The sequence below is a fragment of the Engystomops pustulosus genome, chromosome 10 (assembly GCF_040894005.1).
Source record: "Engystomops pustulosus chromosome 10, aEngPut4.maternal, whole genome shotgun sequence".
NCBI lineage: Eukaryota > Metazoa > Chordata > Amphibia > Anura > Leptodactylidae > Engystomops > Engystomops pustulosus.
The window spans coordinates 15633981-15657516 of NC_092420.1; the positions used below are offsets into that span (position 1 = coordinate 15633981).

General features: G+C 41.3%; 1 protein-coding gene across 3 annotated transcripts in view; it reads right to left on the reverse strand.

Annotated features, from left to right (window-relative positions):
- Positions 1-22266, reverse strand: part of TAFA1 (TAFA chemokine like family member 1) — a 257480-nt gene extending 235214 nt beyond the window's left edge. For 2 of the 3 annotated variants that reach the window (XM_072127067.1, XM_072127066.1), the window contains exons 1-2: positions 21670-22266; positions 18390-18513 (exon numbers count right to left, since the gene is read on the reverse strand). In XM_072127067.1, coding sequence (XP_071983168.1) covers positions 18390-18513; positions 21670-21708 — 163 coding nt within the window. In that variant the 5' untranslated portion in view covers positions 21709-22266. The remainder of the gene's footprint in view (positions 1-18389; positions 18514-21669) is intronic. The other variant, XM_072127065.1, reaches the window with a different exon arrangement.
- Positions 22267-23536: the final 1270 nt, after the last annotated feature.

Here is a 23536-nt window from a genome sequence, read left to right on the forward strand (position 1 = left end):
GGGTCCGATGTTCTTCTACAGTTTGAGGCCAAGGACATGACTTATACTTGTAGAGGACATCACCTCTAGGTCAGGAGAGTCTGATCACACTCAGGACAATCTGTAACAATGTTTCTCTTCTTTAGTTTTTTGATTATTTACTTCCTATCATACACTGCTGTGTGCATTACATGAGGGAGTCCTCAGCAGGGCCCTGCCCGACCTCCCATCATCTCTACACATCTTTGTATGGCATCTCCACTACTGTACGACACCTTGGATAAAAGAAGACCATCAGCACCTTCCATCTTTGTCTGTTGGTGTTGATCTGCCGCATGCAGCAGAGGTCGGGAGCAGACGGAGTCTGGTGGATATTTATATCCCATCATCTCTACTGTAATGGATCAATTACTCAACCACAGCCCACTAGAAACACAAAATAATCAGGAATGATGACCTATATGCAAATTTCCAGAAGCCACGCCCACTGTGGGACCTGTTTCCCACCAAAATGGGATGACCTGGGAGGTAGGGGTTAGAGGGCACCCTAATGTTTACACTTAAAGTATACTCCCCCCGCATGCTTTATGTGTAAACATTAGGGTGCCCTCTAACCCCAACCTCCCAGGTCATTCCATTTTGGGATTATTATTATTAGAGGGTCACCTCTGATCCCTAACGCTGAAAAGTACATGGTGATAGGGGGTAAGTTACAGATCACAGATTGCAGATTGTCAGATCTTAGACATACTCAAGTCCTAGATCAGTTAATATAGCATATATACATATATATAGCATGGATGTACAGTTGGGCTTCCATTTTTTCAGAATTTGGGGTGTCCTAGTGGTTGGATCGCCAATAGTCTGTAATCTAAGATCCATGACATCCATACAGATACTCCATAAACAACATTTATAGGCTTGAAAGTTAGTGTTTAATGTATGGAACCCCCCACCAATCCCAAAAAACAGGGATCCAATATCTGCTTATGTTATGGGAACGGTGGTCCGATATCACTCCATTCACATTACTGTATATCCGGCAGCCCCATAGGGTTGAATAGAGTCACAGACACGGGTGATTCAACACTGACCAATTCCAAACGGGTGATCTGTGAGGACCCCAGCAGCCACCTATAGTCTGTACTGTTCATAGGACTATCCCTTTAAATTAAAGACAGAAAATATTAACATCTTTAAAAAAAAATTTAAGTTTTAAGAAAAAGTTAAAAAAAACCTCCTGATCCTAAAACCAGAGCGAGAGGCCAGGAAGCAACACGTGTAGATGAAAGGAACTTTCTATGAAGCTAAGTGAGAGGATTTAAGCAGATATTGATTGAGTGATGTGAACGCTGTTATGTTACCGACTTGTGGGATTTAGGACCTGAGCTCACACATTACTCAATAAAGCCCCGGATTTATAAAAAAAAAAACATTTACAAGAAGATTTCTCCTGTAATGACGATAAATGACCCGGATTGTTCCGGAGTCACCGAGAGACCCGCTGCTTCCCAGGAATAAAACTAGAAAGAAGGGAACACGTCACAGATTATTACATGTCTGTGCGGTACAGGATATAGAGATAGACAGACAGAGAGATAGATAGATAGATAGATAGATAGATAGATAGATAGATAGATAGATAGATAGATAGATAATAGATAGATAGATAGATAGATAGATAGATAGATAGATATGAGATAGATAGATAGATAGATAGATAGATAGATAGGAGATAGATATATAGGATAGATATGGGATAGATAGATAATAGATAGATGGATAGATAGATATGAGATAGATAGATAGATAGATAGATAGATATGAGATAGATAGATAGATATGAGATAGATAGATATGAGATAGATAGATAGATAGATAGATAGATAGATAGAAGATAGATAGATAGATAGATAGATAGATAGATAGATAGATAGATAGATAGGAGATAGATAGATAGATAGATAGATAGATAGATAGATAGATAGATAGGAGATAGATAGATAGGAGATAGATAGATAGATAGATAGATAGATAGATATGAGATAGATAGATAGATAGATAGATAGGAGATAGATAGATAGATAGATAGATAGATAGATAGATAGATAGGAGATAAATAGATAGAAGATAGATAGATAGATAGATAGATAGATAGGAGATAGATAGATAGATAGATAGATAGATAGATAGATAGATAGATAGATAGATAGATAACATAGATTACAAACAATCTGCAAAAGCAGAAGCTCAGAGCAGGATAGAAGAGAAGTGTGTGGGTGCTGCAGACAGGGCCAAGAAGTTCCCCATGTAGCAGAAGAGAAGTGTGTAGGAGCTGCAGACAGGACAGAGAAGTGTCCCCGTGTAGCAGGATAGAAGGGAAGTGTGTGGGAGCTGCAGACAGGACAGAGAAGTGTCCCCATGTAGCAGAAGAGAAGTGTGGGGGGGCTGCAGACACGAGAAGTGTCCCCATGTAGCAGGATAGAAGAGAGGAGAGTGGGAGCTGCAGACAGGACAGAGAAGTGTCCCCAGGTACAATAGCCCGGTCATTGTCCAGGTTTCCAGAACTGCGCTACAGCCTCTGTCTAAACCTGGGGCGGGGAAGCCCTGCGTGGGCTTTTGCCGGCGCTTACTGTCCCTGTGCCGGCGCACTCGCTGCCTACGGTGACTTTTCATATTTGAAAAGTCGCCACTTGTGGTTTTTTCCATGCCGGGCCCTGCCTGGTGTAGAATAAACACTGCGCAGCCGGCTGTCCCAATACATCAAGAGGCGGAAGCTTCTTGATTTATGCTGCTGCGAATATGCAGTGATACGCTGGCACACAAGCGCCAGCCTATGATTAATAAGCCCCATATTCTATAGACTTTTTATGGCACATTTGATATATTTGCACCTAAATTTGTGACTTTTCCACTCACCTAGCGAAACTAAGCGCACAAGAAGAAGTGTTACGGCTGATATAGCTTTAAAATCCAGATGTGAACGTATGAAAAAGTTGCAATTTTGGCGCACATCGACTTTTTAGTCCTGACCATACGTAGGAAAAACTTTAGAAAAAGTTGAAGGAGAGTTCGAGACTTTTATGTGACTTTTGAATAAAAAGTCTCAAAAACCCTATAGACATAACTGCCTGATATATAAACCTCTAAGATAAATCAAACAAGTCCAAAAGTTGGAAAAAATTAGAAAAGACGCACAAATGTCCCAACTATAGAGAAATGACCCCCCTTGTCTGCTGCTCACTGATAAGCGGATGGATGAAGCCGATGTAGTGCAGTCGCTGTATCAGTAATACACGTCCTGTGATGTGGGAATCTACACGTTGACCTTTCCAATAAAATATCAGATATTACTAGAATTGTATAAATAGTCGTCACTTTTCCTGTAAATTCCAGGGTTTGGATCTATTTTCACCGCAGATCAGTCAGTGCGGTGCCAGGGTAATGGCCGCGAACCATTAAAATCCTGATAAATGCAATAAAGCTGAGCACGATGGCTTCTCCTACATGATACCTCAGTGTAGCCGCATGTCTGCAGATACATACCAAAATATTTCCCATAATTCACCTGCAAAAGGATCTGATACTGTCATTAACACTATTAAAAACATTTTCCAGGCTAAAAAAAGTAGTTTCTGAATAACGGATCGGTGGGGGTCTGATACCCCCCCCCCCCCCCCGCACGCACGCACACACACACACACACACACACAGATCAGCTGTTCCAAGCAGATTCTAAACAGAGAATGGAACAGAAAATCAGACAGTGCCATCCTCTGTGTAGTGGTCAGACCTGGTTACTGCATATCAGCTCCTATTCACTTCAATGGGTACTAAGGTGCAGTGACTCAGTTCAGCCTCATCAATAAGAATTCTATGTATAGTATTGGACTATTGGTTATAGGTTATCAATATTTTTTAGTCCATTTTAGTCCATTAAACCCCTTTAATAGTTGGAGTATATATTTTATATTTATTTAGAACAGTCCTCTGTAAGTTCACAAATTCATTTAAAAATCTACATTGGACTTTACCCCAAATCCACTGCAAAGTTCTTGGAGGGTAGTAGGGGAATTATAGCCCCCATGTACAAAAGAATTTTTTTCAATTTGCTAATTTATTTATTTTTTTAAAATTATTTGAATTGAATGTCAGTTAAAAAAAAAATAAAAAATTAAATAAGCAACAAAATTATCTAGGGCTCAAAGAACCGGGGGGAACCATAAAAAAGTAGTTAGAAAAATAAAATAAAACTATAAAATATGTTAACATTTAAAAAAAAAACACAAAATTTTGCGGAATAGCTGCTTTTTTTTTTAAAAAAAACTATTTTTTTGGATTTTTAAATAAAAGATCAGTTTTTTTGATCATAAATAAATGATCAGCAAGTTGGCGATTTCCCAAAGTGGTATAAATTAAAAAAAAAAATTGAGTTTTACGAATTCTCCTCTCTTGTAACTAAGTACAAAAAATATATATATTTTTTTTTTTTAAATCTACATTTTTCTTTCTAAAACAAATCTGAAGTTCCCTAAACTTAGATTTTTGATAAATTAAACATAAAGATATGAGTTTATATTCCCGCTATGGTTTACAACTTTATTAATAATTTTTGGCCGGCATGAATCTTCCTCCGGAGCTGTCATATTTTTTTTCCCTGTTAATCCATTATTTAAAATTCTGTCTTACCGCACCAATCGCCTCTTTGTTCATGGCCTCATCTCTTCTAACCCAAAGTCTCTTGTGTCTTACTCGTCTTGTCCTTGATTTTTTCAAATTTTTTTTTTAGACTTTTTCCCCAGTGGATTTTTTTTTTTTTTTTGCAGAAAACAAGCTGGGTGCTTTATGTGACTCCTCAGGGGAGGGCAGTACACTGTAATTATGTATAATGGCTGTAACATGTAATTATCTCATGAAATAATATTAATTATAGTGAAAGTTTAGAGAAAAAATAGAAGGCGAGCGCAGAGGAGCGGGTGGGGGGTGGGAGGGGGGGTTATTTGCAAGACTTGAAAGGATGCCTGGAGGACGACGGGGGATTCGAGAGGTTTTACAATTTTTACTACTATGTTGTAATTGGATTTCTATGTGTTTCTGTTACAGTCACGTACATAGCTTTTTAGAATATTTGAGTCAGTATTTTAACTTTTTGGATGTTTTCTGGGATGGTCTTGGGGATGAGCCATGTAGGGGGCTCCAAGAGTAGCCCAACACCTATTCATCAGCCATGAATTACATATGGGGCAGATTTACTTACCCGTTCCATTCGCGATCCAGCGGCGCGTTCTCCGACGCTGATTCGGGTCTTCCGGCGATTCACTAAGGTAGTGCGCCCGATGTCCACCAGGTGTCGCTGCTGCCCTGAAGTCCGTCGGAGTTCACTGGAGTTCACCATCCTATCCTGGGTGCAGGTAAGCGCATGTCAAGTGACAAATTTTTTTTTAATTCCGCAATTTTTCCGAATTCGTCGGGTTTTCCGACGGCCACGCCCCCTTATTTCCGTCATGTGCATGCTGGCGCCGATGCGCCACAATCCGATCGCCTGTGCCAAAAACCCGGGGCAATTCGGAGCAAATCGGTAAATTTCGGTAAACCCGACAAAAAAAAGGTATTCGGGCCCTTAGTAAATGACCCCCAATAAGTTACAATATAATTTATGTTGTAGTGTTATTTAAAAGGGTTTGATCATAATACACGTACAAAACATAAGAGATTATTTCCTTATTGCAGGGGGTCACATAGTTCTGTAATACTAAGGACTTCTGGGATCTGCTCATTCTGGAAACCTTCCCGAATGTCCCTTGGAAACCAATGTAGGGCAAGACGCAACTTACATTATTATATTGATTTCTATAGGTCTTTATGGGTGGCTCAATGGTTAAGCTGGTCCTAGAAATTCTGGGGAGTCTAGAGCAGATAAGGGGAGGGGCTTGTCATGCTTGTCATGGCTTGCTGATCTCTGGAGGTCCTTGGGAGTCAGACCACCCCCAAACTCACATGCACCAGGAATAGGTTGGTGAACTCCGGCGGACCTCGGCGCAGCAGCGACACCTGGTGGACATCGGGCGCACGACCTTAGTGAATCGCCGGAATACCCGAATCCTCATCAGAGAACGCGTCACTGGATCGCGACAGGACCGGGTAAGTAAATGTGCCCCAATATATCCATATATTTTTTTTTATTAATTTCCTTTAATGTGTGGAGGAATGTTTGGACTTCTTCCAGGAAAATAATAATCTGCTTGAGCAAGCCTTGCTAGCCTACCCCTACCCTATGGGCACAATCGTAGACACCAGTCAAACAGGACATATGAGAATGTAGACATCATAAACGTAGAAAACATAGTTTCCTCTTTCGTCAAGAAAGATCATGTTGATGTAAAGATATATACGAGCCTATGGTTGTCCAAGGGCAAGCCAAGGTAACTATTGGGTCTATCCATAAGATTCATGGAATGGAAATCCACTCTTCACGGACTCAAAAACCTATAACTGTATACATTACATTAGGTTCCAAAAATATCCTTGTATTCCATTATAATATATTCTCAGAAGCTTTGGACATGAACCTCGGAGTCAGTAGAGGAGGAGGATACATCATCTTAGATGAATCACTCTTCTAGTCCGAAGCTCTGATGGTCCATGAAGGAGAAGCCCAATTATTCGAGATTTCCACCAGTCAAGTTGTAAGATGATAAAAGTTAGAATTAGCATTTTGGTGACTCCTTGTGATAGGTATAGGTGCATCTCAGACACGTTACGATCATGGAAGTGACAATAGTTAGGGATGAGGCTGGGGTAAGGGGATGAGACGTAGATGACAGGAGGAGTGGTGGGAGAGATGATGGCGCTCAAGGTAATTGAGATGCCTGAGATACATTGTGGATGTGAGGGAAGTTACATCACCTCTTCCGTCCCCCTGAGATTTGATGAAAGGAAGGAACATTTTATATGGAAATACATGAGATGCTGAAGGAGCAGAGAAGAGAGAGGAATTGTTATTAAAATGATGGTCATAAAACCCAAGAGATCAACCTTTAAGTAATGTATACAAAGGAAGTCCAAGTCCTAGAGCAGTGATGGTAAACCTTTTAGACACCGAGTGCCCAAACTACAACCAAAACCCCTGTATTTTTCGCAAAGTGCCAATGTGACAATTTAAGCAGTAACTTATTACTCCCTGCTCTGTCACAGGTTTAATAGGTTGTATAGGCACCTGAGGACACCAATACAGTAGAAAGAAGGAGAAGAAGTTTTTATTATCATTGTAGCTTCCTTCTAGGGTCCTGGGCTGCCTGGGACTGCAAGAGGCCTTGAGTCCTGTCTGGCAAACCCTGCCCTGGGGTGATGGCAAGGGTGCCCATATAGAGGGCTCCGAGTGCCACAGCTGGCACCCGTGCCATAGGTTTGCCACCACTGTCCTAGACCTAGACAAGAACTCGTTAACTTGATAAAACTACAATAAAGTAAGTTTCAGCACTTTCCAAATAAGGTCATTTTAATAATAATAACTGCCTATTTTCGAAAGTCCTGAAACCTACCTTCTTTGAAGTAGTAGCTTTCCTTGGACCAAACCAGAAATCTTGGTGCTATGGACTTCCCTACCGGATACGTAGAGCGGTGAGCTGATCAAACGTGATCGTTTGTGTTTCATAAAAATACAGGAGGAGCCAAAACAGAACTCTGGGTTCACATCTTACAGTAACCCCTGATTGTTCAGAACCTGCTGTTTTCTATTCCCAATTCGGTATATATTTTCAGGTTCCTTAAAGGTGGCTTATCCGATTCCAAATCACCCTAAAAATTATCAAGAGTTTTCTGAGGAGCACTTTCCAGATTTGCACTGATAATCACCTGCTACAAAGCAGGAACTGAAAATTAAAAATAGTGTCTCTTCATTTATATGTCAGATTACATGGAGGTCTATGGAGAAGGGAGGGGGAAGTGAGTCACAGCAGCTAGATCCCACCCAAGAGCAGACTGCAGAGGGAAAAGCTGTTAGAAAATGAACATGGTACATCACATATAGGAGAGGTGTTACTACTCATGTATTCACACTGGGCTACTGATTACTGCTCAAAGGTGAGGTACGTTTTCTGTGGCCTTAATGGATGTATTCCATCTTGCTAGCAAGAGGCAAAAGTACATTGATACGTCAGATGACACAGAGGTCTATGGAGAAGGGAGGGGGATGTGAGTCACAGCTGCTATGTCCCCACCCAAATACAGACTGCAGAGGGAAAAGCTGCTAGAAAATGAACATGGAATATCACATCACATATAGGTAAGGTGTTGCTACTCATGTATTCACACTGGACTACTGATTTCTGCTTAAAGGCGAGGTACATTTTCAGTTGCCTTAATGGATAAATTCCATCTTAATAGCAAGAGGCAAAAGTACATTGAAATGTCAGATTACATGGAGGTCTATGGAGAAGGGAGGGGGAAGTGAGTCACAGCAGCTAGGTCCCCACCCGGATACAGACTGCAGAGGGAAAAGCTGCTAGAAAATGTACATGGAACATCACATATAGAAAAGGTGTTACATATCATGTATTAAGACTGGACTACTGGACTAAAGTACATTGATATGTCAGATTACAAAGTGGTCTATGGAGAAGGGAGGGGGATGTGAGTCACAGCAGCCAGGTCCCCTGTTTTCACACTGGACCACTGATTTCTCCTTAACGGATGTACACAAAAAAATATTGACAAAAATTTATCAAAAACATCACTAGGGCGACCAAAGCCGGATCGGGAGTGCAGCTATCCCTAATTGCAGCTAATTAATAAAAATATTTCTGGGTAACGTCTGGTTATTTCTGACACATTCTGCGCTCATCGGTAATGAAAACTTCACACTGTATCGCTGCAGCCGTTTCGGTGCCAGAAGTCATAGATACATCAGCGACAAAGTGGAAACCTTGAGAGGACAGCCTGCCAGACAGTCACAAATGTGCTATCTCCTAAATCAATACAATATCTAAGGTCACAATAACATCTGTCTTATCGGGTAACCAGATCGGGCTCCCACCACTCGCACATTCCTCGTGCCGCTCATCTCATGCGGCAAAAATAGAGACTTAATAAGAGAAATATCCGAGACGCTGGAATTCTACGGGAAAACATGTGACTTCTGGGGCTGGAGGCCGTATATAGCGGGGATTTATGGGTAATTAATCACACAGTGTACAGGTCACAGTTACTATAGCCGTATATAGTCCAGTATAGTAACATCTAATATATGGGAAGCTTCATCGTATGTATTCTATAGAGGGGGCTCCAGGATAAAGGTAAGCAAATATTTCATTAGACAATTATAACAAGACGGTTGTAACGCCCCCTGTTTAGATACTTACCAACTCTACCACCAGAGAATGGAGATATCAAGGACATCTACCACCAGGATGAAGGATTGTAAACCAAGCACACTTACATGCTGGTGTGTGACCCCTCTGGCAGGATCTGTTCTTCTGTTAGCTTCTTAGGGCCTTGTTTTTATGAATCTGGCGCTATGTTTACGGTGCTCAGTCACATTTAGCATGCAAAATACAACAGAAATTTGTCGCACACCCTATGTTGACGGTGCACCAAAAAAAAAAAAGTGGTGCACTCTGTCGGAACAGTGCAGGGGGCGCCAGATGAAGAACGTGAATCTGGCGCCCCCTGCACACTACACAGGCAAACTGCACCTAGTACAGACTGCACTGTTCTTAGTAAATAAGCCCCAATATCTTAAATGAGCAATTATTATACATGGCTCAGCATTATGTGGTTCTCAGCTCTGCTACATCTGTACATCTTCATCCCACGGTCGCTGCTGCCCTGAGATGTTCCCTAGATCCAGTGCACCCTACAGCCGATGTAGCAGTGGCGGTTGTGTATATGGCTTGCGGTGGAGTAGTGACTGCCCCGGGTATAATGGAGAACAAACACTCCAAACTAACAATCCATGTTGATAGAAGAAAACTCGGGCACCAGGGACTTCCGGATGAATAATGGAAAAGTCCTTCGCGACTACAAATTCAGATGTTCAGCGACAAAAAGCCGCCGAGTAATTACAGGGTTGTGTAGGTTTCCTGTCAGGCACGGAGGGATCTCATCACAGACACTTGATCTTATTTAGCTTAATAAAAAAGAATTTGGGCATCTTGGTGTTTTTCCAAGTGCCACATTTATTTTCTGGTTTCCCTATAGATCCAGCAAGCAGTGGTCTCGCTGTCGGCCATTTTTATTTGCAACATGTGTTGCCAAAAAGTAACTTTTGGTTCTACCTAATTTTACATTTTCTATGTTACCATATTTGAAAGAAATACTGAAATCTTACAGCTTTTACACTGACCATGAGCCTTATAATCCCCAGACACTTCCTGTTCTGTAGAGATCACTTCTCAGCAGTCATCTTATTGTCATAACCCGGAGCATAGCTATATATATAGAGATAACACAGGATCGTACCACTGACAGTAGGTGATGTCACAGTTCTCCTCCCTCCCCCTCCCTGCACAGAGCATGCTCACAACAAAAGCCAATAAACTCTTCCAAACTACAGATTCCTACGGGAGATTCCTATTGTTTCAGATCCCTTGCTATTGCGGATCGCTTATAGATGCTGTTTGTTAGACAACCCCTTTAAAAGGGGCAACATTGTTTTTTACAGTTTTCAACTGAAAAATTAGGAACTTGCTTTTTGTGTGCCATCTTCTATTTAAGGCTTATCTACCCAAGCAGTATATAAGATTGTTCATGGGCACCATATGGCGGCATATAGAGTTCCTGCACCTTCTGCACATCCTTTCTGCATTTTGACATCAAAGCCGTATGAGTACACTGACCATTGCATGTGGCACAGTGGTTAGCACTACAACCTTACAGCGCTGGGGTCCTGGGTTCGAATCCTAGGGCCAACATCTGCAAAGAGTTTGTATGTTCTCTCCATGTTTGCGTGGGTTTCCTCCGGGTCCTCCAGTTTCCTCCCACACTCCATAACATACTGGTAGGGTGATTAGATTGTGAGACCCATTGGGGACAGGGACTGATTTGGCAAACTGTGCAGCTCTACGGAATCTGTGTGTACTATATAAATAAATAATTATTAATTATTATTATTATGTTACACATTCACAGATCATGTGGCTCTAATTAACCACTTGAAGGGATTTTCCAGGAAATCCCATTAACCACCAATCCACAGAATAGCCCAACAGTTTAATCCATAAAACCTGCATCGTCTTTTAAAAAGAGAGGGCAGATAGATGGAAGAGGTTTGCTCCATGAGCTTTATGGTGGCCAGAAGGTGGAACTAGTTACCAAAGAAGCGAATGAGAGTCGTGGCTGTAGTTCCAGCTTCTGGCCACTACAAGTTGAGTCCCTGCTCTGACTGGGTGGCCAATCTTTGCCCCCACAGGTTGGACATTGATCATCTATACCTTCAATGTGAATTCTTGGAGAACCCCTTTAAATGTTTCTATAGGATCAGCAGCCATATAGTGATACGCTCCTGTGCACATCATTGTACACATATCCAGGATCAATCAGCAGATTTGGCTTGTGTATACATTACATTCGAGTGGCATCTCGCCATATCAATTCTGCGCAAAACATAGAAGAAGAATGAAATCACCAATTTTCTAATTAGCTAATCGCCCGCTATTCCCATAACCGCGCTCTAATTGTTCATTATGTCACGGCGAGATGGAGTGTCTCACCCATCACCGCATAATTCCTTTAAATATGATCATTTTGTCATCGGCAGACGTTACCAGAGCCTCGGCGCGGAGCCGGGGACAACGTGCGCGTCTTGTCTTGTGGTTTATGTTGTAATTGTTTTCAATAGGTTTTTTAATATTATTGGATGATGTAAACCTGTGAGCGACTTGATGAAAGTAATGACCCGGCCAATGACAGATGATGTCACACAGATCCAGATGTTCCGGTTCTTCACAATTATCTAAAAGAACGTTTCCCAAAATGTAACAGTTTTTTCTCTTCTATTAAAGGGGTTTTCCCATGGAAGCAAGTTAAGCCCTATCCACGGGATAGGGCCTAACTTGCTGATCAGTGAGGGTCTAAGTGATGAGACCCCCACAGTTCGCGAGAACGAGGGGTCCGACCAACCTCTCGATGCTTCTCAGACTAATGGAGCTGATGGCCGCGCATGACCGTTCTGCTCCATTAATCTCTATGGAGCTGACGGAAATTGCCGAGCGCCGCGCTCACTGATCTCCGTTAGATCCATAGAGATTAATGGAGCAGAACGGTCATGCACGGCCGTCTGCTCCATTGGTCTGAGGAGCATTGAGAGGACGGTCGGACCCCTCGTTCTCGCGATCTGCGGGGGTCTCAGCACTGAGACCCCCACTGATCAGCAAGTTAGGCTCTATCCCGTGGATAGGGCATAACTTGCCTTCGTGGGAGAACCCCTTTAAGTTTTTTGGGAAATAAGTTGATCCTTGTTGGAGCCCATGAAGAACTGAATACATCACACTCCGCCGCACTGGACAAGCCCTCAAAGTGGACCTTTAAGAACCTCCACACACTCCAGATCTGTGAATCATTTAATAGTTGTTGTTGCTCCACTGATTCCATAACAGTCAAATTTTTTTCTCTAACCATCACTTTTCACCAAAAATTACTGAATTAGTTTGGGTACAAACCAAGTTTATTAGACACCCTACTGTCAAATTGGTGGAGCTAGGCTACTAACTAATCTATCCACAAACCACCCAACTGTCCATAGAGGTCCTAGTGAGTATATTGGGTGCCAGAACTAATGGTGATGTGGTAAGATGAGTCAAGGCTACGAAAATAATCCCAAATGTGCTGGAATCAGTGTAAGTAGGTAAAGGGGTTCATTTATCTTATCTCTGTTTGTTTTGGCTTGTTTTTGCCATCTTCTTTCCGTCTGCTACTTTGGTAATGTCTCATTCTCGCTTTTTCCTTGTATCCAATGTTTTTTTTTTCAGATCTCTTTTTGCAACATTTGTTACACGTCTCAAACATGTCGCCAAAATGTCTCAGGTCAATTCTTTCCATTTTCCCTAAGTACGGTTTCGTCTGGACCCCAATATAGTTATATAGGAGTTGGAGTTATATACAGTAGAATGCAAAAAGCTGAAGTAATATATCAGTGATAGTGAACCTTTTGGAGACCGAGTGCCAAAACTACAACCAAAATCCACTTATTTTCCCGTGAAGTGCCAACATGGAATTTTAAGCAGTAACTTATTGCTACCTGTTCTTCCACATCCTTCAATTGTACCCCCCCCCACCCCACCCCCTGAGGCCACCAATACAGTTGGAAGGAGAGCTAATTCAGACTCTCATTGTGGCTTCTCTCCAGGGTCTCTCTGTAGAGGAAAAATGGTGGGTCCAGCACTAGGACCTCCAAAGATATTGCAGTTCTGTCCACACCTTCTCACTTTTCCCACAGTTCCTAACAGCCAATGAGCCAAGAGCAGCATCTCTTAAGTTGCCTGGGACTTGGTGGATTTGGTCCTATTTGGTGAACTCTGTCCTGGGGTGATGGTCTGAGTGCCCACAGAAATGGCTCTGAGTGCCACCGCTGGCACCCGTGCCATAGGTCCGCCACCACTGTAATATAGGATACAATAACTTAGAGTTTTATGGGATGGAAAAAGTTGGATTTTGTGAAAAGTTCTCTTTAAAAAGTAGTAACAGCCTTAAAGGGGTATTCCGGGAATATGAAGGTCTGATGATATAAATAAAAGAATACAACAATACTCAATGTCTTTAGTCACAAAACGGAGCTTAAATAATTTGATTTTATGATTTACATAATTTATGGCCTCTCTAAAGTAGGTGGATTTATCACTAAGATGGCCGCCACTGGAAACTACAAGTTCCATGATCCTTTAGTTCTCAGTAACTCCTCCCCCCACTTATGCTCTGCTCCCAGTGATGATCTAACAGGTTTTCTTGCACTGTTACCATAGTAATGATGTGTAACTGCCATCACCACAACACCGGCCATACTGGATGCACTGCAACCAACCGACTACAGCCTAACATAGTGGTGATCACATGACCTGCCCAGGCAGCTACAGGACATGTGATGTGGACATGTGACCAGCAGCCATCTTCTGTCCTGCAACGGACCGCGCGGAGGAAATTAACGGACTGATTAAAGGGCCAGTAGCATTTTATTTCTTCATTACAGTCTATGTCACCAGCATTTTCTGCTAAGGGGAGCAAAATTTTAAATAACAACTAATTACACATTAGCTTATATTTTGAGTGCCCATTTGTATATGAATTATGCTGATTCCTGGAATACCCCTTTAAGGGATCTAAACTGTCAGCAGCGTTTCATTTCTCTGCAGTGCCCCCTCAGGGCAATTAAAGTATTACTCAGAACTTATTCTAATAATACTGACCAGCCAGGACATCCTGGAAGAAACACTCACTTTGTGGCTTATAAGTAGAATCTCAAATTTCTATATATGACAATTAAATAGTTTTTTCCCCAAAAACTGGAAACCCCCTTTAAGATACTGGTTGATAAATACGGGCAGACAATATTATTTGTCCCTCAGTATGTAAGGCAACGAATTAAGGAATGAAAGAAATGAATGATTCTGTTTCAGGAAAGCCGGATGATAACCAATGTATAGAAAAATGATTTTTTTTCCATGGTTTTGCCTCAGGTGAGTAACACGTGAATAATCCAAACCGATCGTCCAATTCCTCTCATCTGTCAATGCTGTGGATTATTTCTTAAGAGACTGAAATTGGCTGCCGAGGATCAGCTTCCCATCAATCATACTCACATAGGGTATGCTGAAGGAGACATAAGGAGGCGCACCGGAGCAGGGGGGGCTGTGCCGCTCCTAACCAGGTGATGAAGCAAATGTAAAAGCTTTGCTCTCTCTATATCACAGCCTTGTGGGAAAGATATGTCATTTTTACATTTCCCCAATACTTGATATTCACTTGGTGTCGTCCTGTTCCTGCTTCATAAAAGAGGTCATCCCTCAAGCTCAAGTCCGGCTGCTCGCCTCCCCATCCCATAACGCTACTTGTATGGGTTGATTATAACATCCTGGAAATTGTGTTATCCGGTGGTTCTACAAGGATGAAAATCAGGAGATATTCAATGCAGATAAGCCACGCTTGGCAGGAGACCAAAGATTCAATATGTACAAGGGTTCTGGTTGTCAAGTTCACTTTCATTGAGTAGTCATTGGGGCTTTAATGGTGTTTATAAGACCTTTCCTTCTCACTACACTCAAGAACCCATTATAGAAGAAACTTACAGCTGACCCCTAGAAGAGAAGACCTCTGTAAGTACTCTTCAGGGGTCTTCTCTTCTAGGGGGTCAGCTGTAAGTTTCATAATAAGGTTCCTTGAGTTGTAAGAGATCGCTATGGTTCAGAATCGATGGCAATGCTCTCAGAAAAGTCACCTTAGGTCCTTGAGTTAAGCACGTAGATACTTGAAGACACTCGTGATGGTTAGCCTGTTGAGGTCACCACTATCTCTTTTGCATGGTGGTCTTCAGCTTTTGGCTCTTGAATTGATGTGGAACAACGATGCCAAGGATGTTGAGAGTTTTACATTTACTACATTGTTGACTATTATTGATTGTATAGATCAGTGATGGCGAACCTTTTAGCAGCCGAGTGCCCAAAAAGCAACCCAAAATCCCCCTTATTTATCGCGAGGCACCAACCAAAAATTAAAGCAGTAACTTATTTCTCCCTGTTCTTCAACAACTTTCAATCACACTGGCCTCCTGAGGACAGCAACACAGTAGAAAGATGGAAAATTTGCATCATTTTAGCTGCTTTCAATTGTGGGGCCGGAAAAAGGTCCTCTAAAGATAATTCGGCCCTGTCTATATTCATTCTCCCTCTTCCTACTGTCCCAAGTAGCGAAGTAAGTATGAAAATATGACCGAAAGCAGCATCTTTTAAGTTGTTTGGAATTGGAGGAAGATTCTTTGAGTCCTGTCTGGTGCGCTGGGGCGATGGCCCGAGTGCCCACTGAAAGAGCTCTGAGTGCCGCCTCTGGCACCCGTGCCATAGGTTCGCCACCACTGGTATAGATGGTGGGCATCTTAGAACGTTGAACCATCAAACAGTTATGAAAAAATCTGTCCCTCCAAATAAAACCACCACCAAATACAACCTTTTTATCAAGTTGACCATACGAAACCAAACCAGATTTTGAATTTGTCTATTTGTCTTACACAATCTCCATTTTTTTAGAAGACTATCAACCTAGAAGAACATTTCTTTGTGGAGGTGTCAGTGTACAGTCATTGATGGAAGATCTACTGATATGCACCTAGAAATCTAGCACAAGAAGACAAAGTTCCTTAGATGTTCTTCTCCCATTCATCTTTCCATAATAGCAAATACTCCAGCATCAAGGATCCACAACTCCACCACCATGGTCATCAAACCCATGCTAGATTCTCCTCAAATGGTGAAACTTCTTCAAATAACCTTTTTGAGAAGACCAAAATGAGATTTTCAGGTCCACCATAGATGATGTATAATGACCTCATCATTGAGTAGACCACCTGCTAGAAGACCACAATTTTGAATGGTCTTCTCGAAGATATAAATCTCTTGTAATACAGTGAGCCCTACCCAAAACTCCACTTCATTGAGAAGACCAACCATAATATAACAAACCATGTCCAAAAAACACACCTCCTTGAGAAGACCACCAGTTTAACTAGACACCACGTGAGAATTTCCTGGATCCACCATGTGTGATCTATTATGGACTCTACAATGAAACAAATTGCTAAATTTTGCTCCTTAAAGGCAACTTTTAATTACATTTTGGGTGGTTTTCTCAAGAAATTCCAAGTATAATCATCTATGATTACTCACATCTTCTTGCTAGGTCTGATGAAGTAGATGAGGGTCCAAGTAACTTGTGACCCCCACGTACGGTTTTTCCAGGAAAGTCATAGAATAAGAGATAATTCCATCCATAAGGTAGCGTCAGAGTTTGTGGCTTGTCATGTCATCATACTATGTCCTCCAAGGGTTATTACAGCATTACACTGCTGGCTCTGCTACATCTCTAGCTCGATACTGCTGTGGATCTACTTGTTTAACACATTTTATGGACGTTTCTTCCCATTTTTTGCTGGATGGTGTTATAAATGACATACACCGTAAATATAAAGACGTAGCAAGTGTGTACAATGGCCTAACACATATGTAATACATGCACAATGATATCTTAAGCAGAGCGACTCCATCACACCCAACGCCATTATAAAGTTAAATTAACTTGCGCTAAATGAAACTTAACCAAACACATCAAGAAGACGTAGAACACGGCCAATGCTTCTGGTACTTTCAAAAGTACATATAGCAGGACTGGTGCAGTAGAGCTGAGTTTGTGATGTAGTCACAGAAAAATCTTGGGTTGAGATCAGACAGTGGAATTTTACAATGTTGTGTGAATGACAAACTCAGCTCTGCTACATATTTTATGTGATATGCAATATATTTTCTCTCTCTCTCTCTTTCTCTCTCTATATATATATACAGGCGGTCCCCTTCTTAAGGACACCCGACTTACAGACGACCCCTAGTTACAGACGGACCCCTCTGCCCTCTGTGACCTCTGGTGAAGTCTCTGAATGCTTTACTATAGTCCCAGGCTGCAATGATCAGCTGTAAGGTGTCTGTAATGAAGCTTTATTGATAATCCTTGGTCCCATTACAGCAAAAAATTTTGAAACTCCAATTGTCACTGGGGCCAAAAAATTTTTTGTCTGGAGCTACAATTATAAAATATATAGTTCCGACATACATACAAATTCAACTTAAGCACAAACCTATGGAACCTATCTTGAATGTAACCCGGCGACTGCCTGTATATATATATATATATATATATATATATATATATATAGATATAGATATAGAGAGAGAGAGAGAGAGAGAGAGTATATTCCATAAATAGTCCAAACGATAATGTCTCATACTATACATCGCAGGTAATATCTATCTATCTGATAAAGATAATATATTTATGAATTCTAATAAAAATCAAATAAAACTTATACTAAAACGCTACAATCTAATACAACACAACCTCAGAAGAACCAACTGCAAACCTAAAACCACGACTAAACATCTAAAATTTGGTTTCCAGTCCATAAGAATTTCCGCCATTTACAAATTCGTCACCAGAACCGTCACACCTTCTCCGTAATATTCCTAGAAAGTCTCAGAATTTGAGACACGTGACATAAGGTGGTGACCTAGAAGCGCACCAGACTTCCTCCAAGTCATCTCATTGAAAAAACATTCAATCAGAAGCTTCCCCATAGGCTGAAGTGGCTGATAACAGAAAGTAATAGTGCTCATGGATAGACATAGCTGTGGATAAGATAAGACGTGATGAAGGTTCCTTACCTGGCCGGTGAAGATGATGTTGCTGAAAGCTTTGCTGATGGAGAGATCCGTGACATAGTAGCAGAACGCAGGCACTTATCCACAAATAGACGAGCCAGGACGTTGCACAGACCAGCGCCATTCTCTAGGGGAAACATGGACACCATGAGCTATAACCCCGACCTTTCACACCAGGTAGGATCCACATAGTAACAATTGCAATACATTGCATGACGCAGCACTCAGCTCTGCTACATGGCACAGGAGAGTAACATAAAGGTTAAGAGCATAAAGACAGCACAGGAAAAAGTCAGGCCAGCGGGGAGGCATGAAGCACTTACTACAAATGGCTCTCTAATAAACTTACTGCCTGCAGACTCGGGTCATGGCAAATTTACAACCTCCCAATAAATAAATGATAATGGAAGATTATGAATGCACAGATGTAGCAGAGCCGGAGCCACCGCTCAACTCTCCAGGGCTGCGTTGCTTGAGTAGGCAGAAGTCATTGATGATAGTATTGAGAATGGATTGTGAGGCAATTAGGCAAATCACAAGCTCAGCTCTGCTACATCTCACAAACCAAGTTATGGAAAGCTTAGGCTTTTGCTCAAATGCAGTAGATTTTACTATTTTTTGGGACATTGTAAAATGTTCTCCATGCGCTTTGTATGTGCAGATTGTGCTCCCTCCATTCATAGGAAGGGAAGGGGTGAAGAGGCTGCAACAGATCTGTGTGTGTGAACTTACAAATTGCTGGTGTTTATCTATAGAGAGATATTAAATGGGGACACAGATAGATAGATAGATACATAGATAGATAGATATGAGCTAATTAGATAGATAGATAGATAAATATGATATAGATGGTTGATAGATAGATAGATAGATAGATAGATAGATAGATAGATAGATAGATAGATAGATAGATAGATGATAGATATGAGATAGATAGATATGAGATAGATAGATAGATAGATAGATAGATGATAGATATGAGATAGATAGATATGAGATAGATAGATAGATAGATAGAACACAGATAATAGATTGATAGATAGAGCATACTACACTATTTTAACGTTATTCCGGAAGCACATGTCCATGAACGATGCACTATGCAACTATTGTACGTGTTATACGCCAACAACATAGCACACCATGGCTGAGTTATGTCTACAATGTCTGTAGATAGAGAGATAAATGACAGGACAGATAGGCGCTAGATAGATAGAAAGCAAAGTAGATCAGATACATACATAGAAAGAGATATAAGAGATGTATGACAAATAGATAGATAATTAGATAAACACATGACACTGATATATGACAATTAGTTATATATATATAACATATAGGAAGAAAGATGGATATATAGACAAATGGAAAGATATAAACTAGATACATTTGTAACATGTGTGATACATAATAGATGATTGGCAGTGAGATAGATATAGACAGATAGATAGATATGAGATAGATAGATAGATAGATAGATAGATAGATAGATAGATAGATATGAGATAGATAGATAGATATGAGATAGATAGATAGATATGAGATAGATAGATAGATAGATAGATAGATAGATAGATAGAAAATAGATAGATAGATATGAGATAGATATGAGATAGATATGAGATAGATAGATAGATAGATAGATAGATAGATAGATAGATAGATAGATAGATAGATAGATAGATAGATAGATAGATATGAGTTGTACTTAATTACAATCAGAAATAGATAGACAAATAGATTTTTGTTTATAGCATTTCAGGAAACATTGTGTGACTCCTGACCCTAATTGACTTGTCACCCACGTTGTAATTGTTAAGCAACATCCTCATCTACCCCCTGTAGTGTGCCCAGCACATGGTCCCCCAGCTCCAGCACCTCCTGCACATCATCTGCTATGATCCTGTCTCCATCAGTCCATTAATCAGGGCGCTCTCCATATTCAGCCAATCTCACTGCTATGGCTCCTTGTCTAATAGTGCGGTATTCAGACACACTGCTCTAGGGGGACATTGCTTCACACTAAGAAGTGGTAAAACCTCTCCCTGACCCTGAGGAATTGCCCTACTAGTCAGTATGTAACCCACTATACTATGTGCCCAGTGCAAGGCGTGAGGGGTTACTGCATGCAGTCATGTGTGTGGGGTTTAGCATCTGTACTATTTGGGTTATATTGATAGATAAAAGAGATACAGAGATACAAATATAGATAGAAAAACAATTCAGATATTTTCCATTAACGTTGGAACTAGCCTATTGTAACATAGGGGATGTGTATATATCTGTGTGTTATACATCTATCTGTGTATCTGTCATTGTGCAAATATTTACACTAAAGATACATATTTGTACACATTTCTACAATATTACCATAATAGATAAATAGATAAACAGTATGAACAGCTGATATATAGACAGATATGAGATAGATGGAAAGATGACGATAGAGGAATAATGTAGATAGATATGAGATAGATAGATTGTATATACATCTTAATCTGGTCTCCACATGGGCAGTATGAGTGTAATCCATCTCTCTATCCATGTAGCTCATATCTATACATTCATCCCCAATCACCTGCACTAGAGAACACCACAGGGCTATGCTCTCTGCACAGGACACATGGACAGCAGGCGATGAAGTTGCTCAATCACATAGAACTTATGAAGAATTCACACTTTGCACCAAACATTTCTAATCTTTAACAGAAACTTATCAGATGTGAAATTCCACTGATGCCCCCTTCTTATACAGCCCCTCTCTCTTACACCATGACTCCTGCATTGTGGGACCTCTCAACCTTACCCCATGGCTCCTGCATTGTGTGACCGCCTCTCTCTTACCCCATGGCTTTTGCATTGTGTGACCCCCTTACCCTATGACTCCTGCATTGTATGACTCTTATGCCTTACCCCATGACTCCTGCACTGTGTGACCCCTTTCCCATATCCCATGACTCCTGCATTGTGTCACCTCTTACCCCATGACTCCTGTAATTGTGTCACCTCTTACTGCAGGACTCCTGTATTGTCTGACCACTTACTCCATGACTCCTGCATTGTGTGACCCCCTAACCCATGACACCTGCATTGTGTAACCCCTTACTCCAGGACTCCTGCATTGTCTGACCCCTCTTCCATACCCCATGATTCCTGCATTGTGTCACCCCTTACTCCAGGACTCCTGCATTGTGTGACCCCTCTCCCATACTCCATGACTCTTGCATTGTGTCACCCCTCTCCCATACCCCATGACTCCCGTGCATTGTGTGGCTCCTCTTACCTGTATAATCCAGCCAGGGGCAGGGAGTTCCAGGGACATTCATTGGAATGATCTAACACTTTATAAAATCCATTTGCACCAAAATAAGCCTCATTGAAGCCAAAGCTTTTCCCAAATAATCTTCTTGCTGGGGATTAGGACAAGGTGCTGTGTGCTCTGCTGCTCACTCCTACAGGATTTGCACAAGAGGAAAGAGACATCACAGCTCTGACTGTGTTGTCAGGAAAAGTGGCCAAGATTTGGAGGGTGGTATCTTGCTCATTTTCCTCCCTTTAAATCGTCTTCCAGCATGAGCTTGTTGTGCACAGAGCCCTAGTTGTAGCAGGACAGATCCTTCCCTTGCAGTGGAGAGGAGGCAGCAGCTCTCTATGTGGTTGCAGCCTGTGACTACTCTGTACATTCCTCCTCTGGAGCCTATTCTATGTCTTAAAGGGGCACAGCATCAATTCTCTAGTAAACTGCCCAGCCTTCTGTGACTGCCCACAAAACTTCCAGTGTCAGCTGAAGTGTCTCATTACCCAAATCGATTTCTCTTCCAGAGCCACACAAATTCATGTGATATATGTGCCCTATTACTTCCAAGTGTGCAGTGAGGGAGGCTGAGGATGTGCAGGAGCAGATGGCAGATGAAGCTAATTGTGCATGGAAGCTTTACCACAGTATACATGGCTTCTCCTGGATGGAGGGAATGCTCGTCACTGGCTAAGTGAGCACATACATGGCCACACCAGGCACATATACACCCCCCAGAGAGATAGAAGAGATACATAAGTGACACAGGTGATAGATACATGTAGATAGAAATTAGATCGATACTAACAAAGCAAAACCTATGCAGATGGATATGTTGTGATTTATAAATAGAAATAATTGATATGATTTATAAGTAGATGAAACAATAGATATTATGAATTATTAGATAGATAGATAGTAATAAAAAATAAAAGAAAGAAGGAAAGAGAAAGAAAGAAACTATGTGACTTATAAATAGATAAAACAAAAGGTATTATGAATCTTAGATAGATAGATAATAATAAAAAATAAAAGATAGAAAAGAAAGAAAGAATAAAAAAGAAAGAGAAAGAAAGAAATGATGCGATTTAGAAATAGATAGATTTTTATGAATTATTAGATAGATGAATTGCACACATTGGGGCACATTTACTAAGGGTCCGAATCGCGCATTTTCGTCGGGTTTCCCGAATATTTCCGATTTGCGCCGTTTGCCCTGGGATTTTGGTGCACGTGATCGGATTGTGGCACATCAGCGCCGGCTTTCACGCGACAGAAATCGGGGGGCGTGGCCATCGGAAAACCTGACAGATTTGGAAAAACCACAGAATTTTTTTAAAAAATTGTGTTGCAAGAACAGCTCTCACATACACCGGGAAGAAGAAGGTGAACTCCGGCGGACCTCGGTGCAGCAGTGACACCTGCTGGATATCGGGCTCACGACCTTAGTGAATCCCGGCAGAACCCGAATCAACGTTGGACAATGCGCCGCGGGATGGCGAATTCTTTCTAGTGCAAGTATATTTAATAAGTGTCCGCACCACATATGTGTGGGTCTAAGGTGATATAGACCTGGGTATTTAAGTACTTTTCCTAGTTTCCTAGTTATTTAAAGTGATACAGGCCTGGTTATTCTGGTAATATTTATGGTGGTCAAGTCTACTTTAGTAATGTCCCTGGTGGTCTAGGGTAATATAAGCCTGGTTATCTGTCATTTCCATTGTGACTTAGGTTCATACAAAACTGCCTATCTTAGTAATATCCCTGGTGGTCTAGTAATGTTCTATAGGGGCACTGATGTGTTTATTTTGGTAGGCTTGGGTGATGCAAGCCTGGTTATTTTGGTAATATCACT